Genomic DNA, 12,219 nt, shown 5'->3' on the forward strand with positions numbered 1-12,219 from the left:
AGGGTTCCCAGATGTCTAAGGATACTTATAATCAAATACAAAAAGATGAGAAGACTAAGGATGTAGGTTAGTAGTAGAGCCAATAAATGACCAATAAATACATGAAGAAATGTCCAACATCCCTGGCCACTAAAGAACAAAAGTAAAAACAATATTAAGACTCTACCTCACTCTAGTAAGAACAGCTATCATCATTTATTATATACATAAACAGACATATAATACACATGAATAAAATATGGTATATGCATGTGATATACCATAGCAAAATCCCTTTAGATAATTAATATGCACTTTAGCAAAAATGAATATTAGGACATTAAAATGTCTTCTTTGGGATATAGATATTACATGCAGAATTTATGAATGTCACACATTCTTTCTTGTTCATTACACTTTTTTGTTCATTACTTCTTCTAACACACTTTTTAGAAAAGATAACTCACTGAATGGCAATTATCTACACCTTCCTAGTTATTTATATATTTTATGCAATTTTTACATTAATCATTCTCTGTTCAATCACATCTTGTCTTTTTCCTTCCCAAGAAAATAGATGTTTTCATGTGTAGAGGTAGGTGATTTTATAACTCTGCCAAATAGAATAATTTTAATCACTAATAAGCAAATTATTCGAATATGGAAGGATTATGACACTACCAGTTTGAGAGGTGAACAGGGAAGAGATAAATAACAGGCTGTGGTAAGTACAGAGTTTGTCCTTAATGTCTCTATCATGTTCTTCAAGAAGATGATTTTTACAGAATACATTAATCTTTTCATACCTTCAATTAGATTTGGCCATTAAGGATACTGGTGAGAAAACAAGAGAGTTGGGAGTGCTTATCCTCTCTTATTTCTTCCTGGGGACTATGTTTTGGCAGAAACTTTGTTCTTATGTGTATAACCACAACAACTGTCATGTAGTCTCTCAGGCAACTAATTCTCTGGGCTCCAGAAATCTGTTACCCTAAAACTCAAAGGCTGTAACTGCTTTCTGCTTTTTCTTGTTCGTGGTGCTTTACAGCTTTTAAATACATCCCTCATGGTGCCCACACATTTGTTGATTGTCCCTGCATCAAACCTTTCAATTAATCTGTGAGTATGCCAAGTGTTTTTAATAGAACCAGAATGGTTTAAATTCCAATACTCTTGTAGGCCATCTGCAAAGACAGATCTGCATAATTCAATTCTTTCTCACTCTAGATATCTCAACTTACTATCTGTTCTATTATTATTTCTTAATGAAAATCCAGTCCTAGCTTTTGGGCTTATGCATTCGTACTAACAACATATAATTATGACACTAGTAGCTTCTTTTTGGGGGGCCAGTCCTAGGGCTTGAACTCAGGGCCTGAGCACTGTCCTTGGGCTTTCTTAAGGCTAGAGCCCTACCAGGTGAGCCACAGCACCATTTCTGGCTTTTTCTACTTATGTGGTACCAAAGAATTACACCTGGGTCTTCATGCATGCTAGGCAAGCACTCTACCACTAGGCCAAACACCCGGCACCTACTAGTAGCTTTTTAAATGTATTTATAAATATAAATTTGCTAAGTTATATTTATAATTACTAAAGCTTACATTTGTACAATGTAACTTAAATCAAGATGCAAAAATATTAGGTAATTTTAGGAATTTACTCAAAAAAGAGAAGTAGATTTCCAGCTCACCTCCTTCTCCTTATTGAGCAACACCAACTGGCTGTCTGTGAGAATGCAGTACTTCCGCTCCCATGTTGTTGTTTCAGTGTAGGGTGACTGGCCACAAGACAAACGATGAGTAGGTGGTCCCTTCACATCTATATAACACAAGAGGGAAAAAAAGCAACAATCATTTTAATGTTTGGTCTGCCGGAGTGTCAAGTAGTTCTTCAAAGTCATATTAATAAAGAAATGAGTCTAAACAAGGATCTCAATAATTAACTGAAACTCTATTAAACTAAAAACTGTTACACATTTAAAAAATGACCTTACAATCTGCAAAGAAAGCTAAAAATCATCTCAGAAAAACTGTTAACACAAACTTGATGCAGTGATCATTATTGTATTAGATTGCTTCAGAGCTAAATTAACACCATTAAAAAGAAATAGGGTAATACAGAGACAAGAACAAAAGATAAAGTTTCCAGTCTTTAGGAGGAAGATGATGTTCCAGATACATTCAAACTATTGTTGACCCAGAATTGAGATAATAAAATTATTGGCAGGGGACGCCTATAAAATGGCTTTATGCTCATTAAGAATTGAATTTGATAGGGAAGGGGGGAAAACCAATATGGGTGTGGGGTGTGGGGGGGGGGAGGGAAATGGGTACCAAGACATGTGAAAGGGTATCAATGTATGTGAATTAATGTACCTTCTATCTGGCAAATATCATGTAACCCTTTTACTAATTACAATAAAAAAAAACTAAAAGCAGGATACACATATTATAATAATAATAAAAAAAAAGAATTCAAACTGTTTAAGCTATCATCACATAACCACCACTAGAGGCCACTAAGAGCAAAACAAAACACCCAATCAAAGGAATAATCAAGGAACAATGTAAACACATTACCATCATGTTGCTTATAAGTGGAAGTACCTAACATTAAAGTGAAGTGTCTGTGTGTGGCAATCCAAATGTCTCCCATAGATTCTTTCCTTTTTATAACTGTGCTTATACTAAGCAGGCAATCTATTAACATTTGAGTTATGCCCCCAGTTCTTTTATTTTTATTTGTTTTGAGTCACAGTCTTGCAGATATCTTTGCTGGGGTGGTTTCAAATTTGTGATCCTTCCTGTAACCAGTTCTTGAGTACTTGGAAATACAGCCAACATCATCAGTCTTGGCCTCATTTCTTCTTTGAAATACCAACTGGTTATAACATGTGATCCTCTGAATTTTTTTAATGAGCTGTTCATTCATTTGAGTTGTGAAACATGGAACATGTCTCGAGCATAGATACAGGTTTAGATTTATTAAATGAAGCTTTTATGAGTTGGATATATATTAAAAGTTCTTTAAGCTGGGAGCTGGTGTGTGGCTCACACCTATAATCCAAGTTACTCAGGAAGCTGAGATATGAGGATTGTGGTTCAAAGCCAGCCCAGGCAGAAAAAGCCAAGGAAACTTACCTCAAATTAACTACTCAGAAAAGGCTAGTATGGTGTTGTGGCTCAAGTGGTAGAGCATTAACCTTCAACACAAAGAGGCTCAGGAACGGGGTCCAGGCCCTGAGTTCAAGCCTTAGGACCAGCAAAAAAAAAAAAAAAAAAAAGTTCTTTAGCCACACGGAACTGATTCCTTTCAGGAATATACTGCAATGGCTATTTACAATGTATTATTTATAATTATGTACTGCGTGCTAGATGAATAGCTCAAAGTAAGTGATTATAAAACAAGCAACCATGAGGGCAGGAGAGCTGGAAATGATAAAATAAGCACATTCTGTCTGTTGAAAGAGAATTTTTCATTATCATAACTTTCTGTAGAATTTTGGTTTTGTCACAGGATGACAAGTATTATTAGTACAAACTCAATAAATTCAAGTGATTTGCTAAATGTTGTAATTACCCAAAAAGGCAAAACTATGGCCAGATTTCTGTTGAAAGAAAGCAAGGAGCCAGTACACAAAGCAGTTTAAGTGGGACTATTTCTCCCTTACATTTCCTTATGTGTTCAATTTCAACTCCACTGTTTCTTTAGGCTTAACTTCCTATTCTAAGTCTGTGTAAACTAGTGCTCCACATTATTTGGGGAGCTCATCAACTCCCTTCAAAAATAATTCCAGGCCCAAGTTGGGCACCAGTGGCTCACACCTGTCATCCCAGCTACTCAGGAGGCTGAGATCTGAGGATTGCAGTTCAAAGCCAGCTTGGGCATGAAAATCCCTGAGACTCTTTATCTCCAATTAACTACCCTAAAACTGGAAGTAGTGCTGTGGCTCAAAGGGTAGAGTGCTAGTCTTGAGCTGATGAGTTCAGGGACAGTGCCTAGGTTCAGAGTTCAAGCCCCACTGACTAATGATAATAATATTGTTATTGTTATTATATTATTATTAAGAACTAGTAATAATACTAGGACTTGGCTAGACATGTTACTAATTCTGAGGAATTTACTATTCCAGTCTTTCTTTTCCCTACCCCATTTTCTGCTTCTATTCTCTGCGATATGATATGTACAGTATTACATGAAGACAGGAAAAAAATGGAAAAACTCCTATGTTCACTGATTGGCAGATTTAATGTTATAAAAAGGGCCATATAGCTAAAAGTAATCTAAAAATTCAATGCAACAACCATCAAAACTCCAATGTCACAGAGACAGAGAAAGTCTTTATAGCAATAAAAAAAATCTTAAAACTCATATGGAAGTATAAAAAGGCTCTTAATAACCAAAGCAATTTTAAGGTCCACCCCCCGACAAAAAAACAATGCCAGAGTTTATCAGAATACGAGATTTCAAATACTACAAGACAGAGTAACAAAAGCAGCATGGTACTTGCACAAAAACAGATCCAAAGACCAATGGAACAGAGCAGAGTCCCAGGAATGAATACACACATCTATAGCTATCTAATTGCTGCCTGATTCACAAACTAACATTGGGGAAAAGAGCGGAGAAAATTGTATATTCACATGTACATATTCACTCTGCCCCCTCCCCTCTCTCTTGCCAGTCCTGGGGCTTGAACTCAGGGCCTGAGCACTGTCCTTGGGCTTTCTCTCAAGGCTAGAGTTCTACCACTTGAGCCACAGCAAGACTTCCAGCTTTTTGTGGTACGGATGGAATCGAACCCAGGTCTTTGTGCATGCTAGGCAAGTACTCTATCACTCACAAACTTCCTTCCTCTCTCATTTTTGTGTTAATAACATTTCAAAGTAGATCAAAGATCTCAAATTAAGACCTGAAACTTTAAAACTACTACAGGAAAGAACAAGGAGAACTCTACAAGTTACTGACATAACATTCCTCATTACTGACAGAACGTCAATGGCAAGGAGGAACATAGATTAACAAATGGAACTTCATTAAGCTAAAGTTTCTGCAAAGGAAATAGTTGCTAAAAAGACAGGCTATGGAATAGGAGAAAACCTTTGCTATTTATACATTTTATAAAGGGATTAATAACCAGAATCTATAGGTATTTAACAGAACAGATACTTATTGAAATAAGTAGAAATGTCCAAATAATACACAAAGAAATGTGTAGGAACCCTGGCTAGAAGAAAAATTCAAATCAAAACAATGAGATTTCATCTAACTCTAGTCAGAATGACCATAATAAAAATACATTAACAAATGCTTGGAGGAGAGGGGAGGGGGAAGAGGGAGAAGCTTAAGCTTACATACTGTTAGTGAAACTGTAAACTAGTATAACCACCATGAAAATAATTATAGAAACTCATTAAATATTAAAATAGAGCAATGTTATGAACCTGTTACACCACTTGGGCATATTTCAGAAAAAGTATAAATCAATATCCAAGAGAGAAACCTGTACACTCATGTCTATCCTATCATAATTTGTAACATCCAAGCTTTGCAATCATCCTAGGCACCAACCAACCAATTCATGAATTTAAAAAATGCAACACACACACACATACACACACACACACACACAAACACATACACACACACTTATTCACCAATAAAGAAGAATGAAATATCATTTGCAAGAAAATGTATAGATCAAAGTAACGTGTTTTCTCTCATACATGGATGTTAAGATCTAAGTATCTAAATGTACACAGGATTATACACACACACAATCTTACTGAAGTCTCTGTATGTGTTAAATACTATAAGTCTAGGCAATTAACATGGTTTTATTTTTGTTTTTATTTTGGTATGGGTTCTGGAATTTGAAATCAGAGCTTAGGTGCTATGCTATCCCTCAGCTTTTTGTTCAAGGTTAGCACCTGAGTGGAAAATACTAACACTTGAGATATTGCTCTATTTCTGGCTTTCTTGCCCAGGCTGGCTTTAAGCCACCCATCCTCAGATCTCAGCCTCCTGAATAACTACAATAACAGACCTCAGACACTGGCATTGTTAAAACGTACTTTTAAAAGTGATTATTTTAGCTGGGTGCTAGTGGCTGATGTCGGTAATCTCCATGCTGTCAGGAGGCTGAGATCTAAGTATCACATCTCAAAACCAGCCTGGCCAGGAAAGTCTGTAAGACTCTTATCTCCAGTTAACCAGCAAAAAACATAAATAGAGCCTGGCTCAAGTGATATAGTGCTAGCCTTTAGCACAAAAGCTCAAGCCCAGGACCAGTACACACAGAAAAAGAACATCAGCAATGTAAAACATGACCTATACTAGTTTGAGGGGATAAACAAATAGGGTGAAAGAAATCAAATATGGTCAAAATCCCTTATGTATGTGTGTGGAAAAAGGAAAAATGAACTAGCTGAGAATCATTTGAGGAGGAGAAAGGAGAAGAGAGGGTGACAGAGGTGGTGACTCCCAGCAAGATACTTTGTATGCATAAACAGAAGTGTCAAAGTGAAAACTACTTGTACAACTACTAATTGATGCTAATTTTTTTAGAAAAGCAAAAAGCTGATTATATTGGCATGATATGCAATATTTTTACTTTGATCACCTCATACACTTATTTCTGAAGTAAAATACCAAAATACCTTGAACAGAGGAGTACATGTCTAGTACATACTACAACGGTTTTCAGGCCTGCTAAATTTTGTGCTGTTGTGTTTTGTGCTGGCCCTGGGATTTGAACTCAAGGTCTGGGTGCTATGCCTGCACTTTTTTTTTCTTTTTCTATTTCTTTTTTTGCCAGTCCTGGGCTTGAGCTCAGGGCTTGAGCACTGTTCTTGGATTTTCTCAAGGCTAGAGCTCTACCATTTGAGCCTCAGCACCACTTCTGGCTTTTTTCTATGTGGTACCGAGCCCTCTTTTTCTTTTTTTTTTTCCCCTCAAGGCTAGCACTACTAATATATTTTGTTGGTGAATTGGGATTTATCCACTGGCATCCAGCTGGGTAAGTTTTTATTCAACTGATTAACTTTATTACATGTTGTATGTATCCATAACCCCAAATTACTCATTGCAATTTTGTGATGTATACTAAAGGCCCTAATTCTGCCTTAAAAAAATTAGAACACAGCCTAATAGTGTGGCCCATGTCTGTAATCCTAGCTCCTCGGGAGGCTGAGATCTGAGGATCGATGTTCAAGGCCAGCCCCGGCACTAAAGTCCAAAAGACTCTTATGTCTAATTAACCATTAGAAAAAGAAAAGGGGACTGAGGTTCTAGGGGTAGAGTGGTAGCCTTGAGCTGAAGAGCTCAGGGACAACACCCAGGCCCAGAGTTCAAGCACTATGATCCACCCCCCCCAAAAAAAAACAAAAACCCTAAACAAACAAAAAACTTAGAACACAAGATACTGTGTTACAAAGGCTCAATAGCTATGTTCATATGATCATATAAAATTATGTTTATCCTCATAAGGCCAAATAGGATGAGGCTAAATGAAAGGATCTCCAGGATATGGAAACAAGAGCTTTATATTGTGTGATTGTTGTTCTTAATGTACTATGTTATTTTTCTTCTCTTTTGTTTCCTTTGGTTAATCTCATATTGTTACAGTATCTGACTTTGTTGCCTGGCATATTATATATACATGTATTTGTTTATTTGAAATAGTAAAGGGAAGGGGGGAAAACAAGATGATTGGGAAGGGGTAGGGAAGGGAAATGGGGACAAAAACATGAGAGGGGTATCAATGTATGAGAAGTGATGTACCCTCTGGTGAATGTAACTGTGACTCCTCTATACATTACAACAAAAAATTATGTTTATCCAAAAGAACTTCAAGAAATAGAAACAAAAGGTTTTTTGTTATTCTGCTTATCATTTTGGGGGGAGTTTTTGTTTTGTTTTTCTCTTTTGTCACTGTTTTTGATTTCTGTATCTTTTGTCTTGTATGTAAGTTTGACTGTATATAAAGTTTTGTCTCATATATAAATTTATCTGTTTGGGGGATGGTAAGGGGAGCACAAAAATGACGAGACAAAAGGTGGACAAATACAGCAATGATAATCACTTGGACGTAGTTGTTGAAAATGAACTATACAACTTGTAGGGAAAGGGGATCAGGAGGGAAAAACTTGGAGAAAAATGAAGGAAGAGGGGACATTGTTCAAAAAGAAATATACTCATTACCTCTGTGTATAACACCTTTACAACAACTTAAAAGACATTCTTTTACAATATAAAATAATTTAATATAACAATAATTTTAAGTGGCCAAATAAAAATTTTTAAAAGATACCATGTTAATAACATAACGTAGATTTCCTAACTCTGTATTTGTGAGTGTGTGTGTGTGTGTGTGTGTGTGTGTGTGTGTGTGTGTGTTGCAGCTCATGCCTATAATCCTAACTGCTGGGAGAGAGAAATCAGGAAGATTACAGTTCAAGGACAGCTTTGGTAAAATGTTAGTAAGACACCATTTCAAGTAACAAGTCGGGCATAGTAGCAAGAACGTATGATTCCAGCCACTCAGGAGACATAAATAGGAGGATTGTGGTCCCAGTCAGTCAGAGCATAAATACAAGACCTTATTTCAAAAATAATCAGATAAAACAGAACTGGGAGTATGGCTCAAATAATAGGGAACCTGTGTAACAATCTTAAAGCCCTAAGTTTAAAGCCAGTACTACAGAGAAACAAAAACCCCTAAAATTCTTTCATTGCGTGATCTTTAGTAACTTTTAAGGCTTTTTATGTAATGTTCTCCTTCTGTCCAAATGAAACTTTGTTCTAGTTTCTTCATGGTAGTGTGAATGTTAAACAATGTCTGGTAAATCATTTTGAGAACCTGAACCATTTCTTTCCAGTGCTAAAGAGAAGATGGTGGGGTTAAGTTTGATTAGAGTACTTTGAATGCATGTATGAAAATATTATACTTCAACCCCCCTTGTATAATTAATCCTGCCTATGTAAAAACTTTTTGAAAAAAGTTAGGAGGAAACTGAAAATCATAAAATAAGAAGTAATAACTTTTTTAAAAACCTTTATATTTTGAAACATAAAAGTCATGGTTTCATCTATTTTGATACATAGATAATGCCATTTTTGATCATTTTATAAAAACAGGTAGAAAAAAATCAAAAGGGAAGTAATCAGTTTTATTAGTTTTAGTACTTCTGTTCTGGGTATAAGTTTACCAAGTACTTTAACTAACCAGGTGATAAAAGTTTTGAATAACTACCAATGTATTTGTGTATTCTATTATATCCTCATTCCTTTAGCTAAGTAAAGGTTTGACAACACGTAAGAAAGCCCTCTATACTAGAGGAGGCATGAAAGAATGAGTTCATAACCTATCTGACCTACCCTATTTTATCATCTTTATTTTTTACTCTAGTGACTTACTTCTAGTTTTTGACTTCTAATTATTTTTAGTATTCACAATTCACTAGAGACAAGGATAACTAGAAGAATCACAAAGAATCTTAATAGAAAAATTAGAAACAATTTTAGAATTGCTGTGTTGTATCCTATGAGAGTACTAAGAACATTACATGCTGACCTAATTTTTACAAAGATAATAGCGTGTATGCGTGCGTGAGTGAGTGTGTGTGTGTGTGTGTGTGTGTGTGTGTGTGTGTCCTGGTTACTATGCCTGAGGGGTTTGGTTGTTTATTTTAATCAAGGCTAGTATTCTAACACTTAGCAACAGATCTACATCTGACTTTTCAGTAGTTCACTGCAGAAAGGAGTTTCATAGACTTTTCTAACCCACACTTTGAGGTACCACCCTCATATCTCAGCCTCCTGAATATCCAGGATTACAGGTGTAAGCCAATGGTGCCCAGCCAAAGATTAAATGATATTTTATGTATCAAAAAGAAATCAGCCAAGCCAGGCACTGGTGGCTTATTCCTGTAATCCTAGCTACTCAGGAGGCTGAGATCTGAGGATCATGGTTCAAGGCCAGCCCAAGCACTGAAGTCCAATAAACTACTCAGAAAAAGCCAACACTGGTGCAGTGGCTAAAGTGGTAAAGTGCTAACCTTGAGCACAAAGAGGTTCAGGGCCAGCACCATGGCCCTGGCAAAAGAAAATAGAAGAATCAGCTATTGCAGAAGCTGAGTTCTGAGTAGTACAATTTGAAACCATCCTGAGCAGATAAATCCTGATCACAAAAAGCTACAAGTAGAGATGTGGCTCAAATAGTAGGCTTGCCAGCCTTGAACTGAAAGATTAAGCCTTGATATCAAAAAATAAACCAAAAGTAACTCAACGGATTACTAGGGAAAGCACTGGTTTAAATCATTATCACCCTGTAGGCTAGTAGCTCTCAATTTTTTTTGCTATCAAGACCCCTCAAGACTCTTAAAAGTTATAGATAACTGGGAAGAGTGTATATATATATATATATATTGGTTGCAGGTCTTGATCTCTGGGCCTGGGTGCTGTCCCTGAACTCTTTAGCTCAAGTCTACTGCCCTGCCCCTTGAGCCATAGTGTCCCCCCCTGTCCCTTGGGTATCTCATATTTTTATAGTATCTTACTTTGTTTTCTGATATATTGAATTTATTTGTATTTGGTTATTTGAAATTTGATAGGGAAGGGGGGAAAACCAAGATGGGTGGGGAGGTGGGGGGGAGGGTAATGGGTACCAAGACATGTGAAAGTGTATCAATATATGTGAATTAATGCACCTTCTATATGACAAATATCATGTAACCCTTTTATTAATTACAATAAAAAATGGTACTTACAAAAGGCCATATAGTAGGACGCTAAATGAAAGGATCTCTAGGATATAGAAACATGAATGAATGATTGTTGTTCTTAAGGTACTATGTTATCTCTCATCTCTTTTGCTGTCCCTTGGTTATCTCATATTGTTACAATATCTCACTTTGTTACCTGATATATCGGATATATTTGTATTTGGTTATTTGAAATTGGATAGGGAAGGGGGGAAAACAAGATGAGGGGTGGGGGTGGGGGAGAGGGAAATGGGGACCAAGACATGTGAAAGGGTATCAATGTATGGGAATTATTGCACCATCTATCTGGCAAATATCATGTAACCCTTCTATTAATTACAATAAAAATATATGAAAAAAATGGTACTTAGACAATGGGGATTCAATGAAACAGTCTAACAAAATCTGGAGAAAATTTATGAAATGAAATATATAAAAGATCAGAGAATGAGCTGGAAATGTGGCTTAGTGGTAGAGTGCTTACCTAGCATGCAAGAAGCCCTGGGTTCAATTTCTCTGTGCTACATAAACAAAAAAAGAAGTGGCACTGTGGTTCCAGTGGTAGAGTGCTAGCTAGCTTCAGCAAAAGCAGCTCAGGTACAGTTCTAGGCCCTGAGTTCAAGGCCCAAGACTGGCAAAAAAACCAAACAAACAAAAAAAAAAAAAACAGAGGTTGTAACAAATGGAAGACTAATGTAATGATTTGATCAAGGAATTCTGCAATAGTACAGTGGAAATAGAAAGAATTACATGATTCAGAATTTAAAATAGTAACCAAGAGGAGTGGTAATTTTCTAGTTGTTTGTGTTGGAAAAATAGCGCAAAAGAAATGAGAGTATACAATGAAATTGAAAGCAAAGGCTCTTTGCCAAAGTCATTCTAAGAAGCCACCATAACCCTCATCCCAAAACCAGAGTCTCATCAAAGAAAGAGAACTACGGACCCATTTCTTTGATGAATACTGATGTTAAACTTCTCAACAAAATACTGGCCAACTGTCTTCAGGAACTCATCAAAAAATTATACATTATGATCAAACAGGATGCAAGATAGGGATACAAATCTGGTTCAATATTGGCAAGTCAATAAATATAATTAATCACATCAACAGGAGCAAGGACAAGAATCACATGATTGTTTCAATAGATACAGAAAAGGCATTTGACAAGATCCAACACCCCTTTATGCTAAAAGCTCTGGAGAAACTAGGAATCCATGGAACATTCCTCAGTATAATAAAGGCTGTATATGACAAACCTACAGCTAGCATTATACTTAATGTTGAAAAGCTAAAGCCATTTCCTCTAAAATCAGGAATGAGACAAGGATGCCCACTTTTTCCACTCCTCTTTAACATAGTATTAGAATTCCTAGCCAGTGCAATAAGGCAAGAAGCAAGCATAAAGGGGGATCAAAATAGGAAAAGAAAATGAGAAACTTTCCCTCTTTACAGAGGACATGATTATTTAAAGAA

General features: G+C 36.3%; 1 protein-coding gene across 9 annotated transcripts in view; it reads right to left on the reverse strand.

The window, feature by feature from the left end:
* Rasal2 (RAS protein activator like 2) overlaps nt 1-12,219 on the reverse strand; it is a 261,335-nt gene that overhangs the window by 148,987 nt on the left and 100,129 nt on the right. For all 9 annotated transcript variants that reach the window (XM_090340368.1, XM_090340365.1, XM_090340369.1 and 6 more), the window contains exon 2: nt 1,673-1,800. In XM_090340368.1, the coding sequence (XP_090196494.1) occupies nt 1,673-1,800 (128 nt within the window). The remainder of the gene's footprint in view (nt 1-1,672; nt 1,801-12,219) is intronic.

Source organism: Megascapheus bottae, chromosome 10 (assembly GCF_031878675.1).
Source record: "Megascapheus bottae isolate mThoBot1 chromosome 10, mThoBot2.hap1, whole genome shotgun sequence".
Taxonomy (NCBI): domain Eukaryota; kingdom Metazoa; phylum Chordata; class Mammalia; order Rodentia; family Geomyidae; genus Megascapheus; species Megascapheus bottae.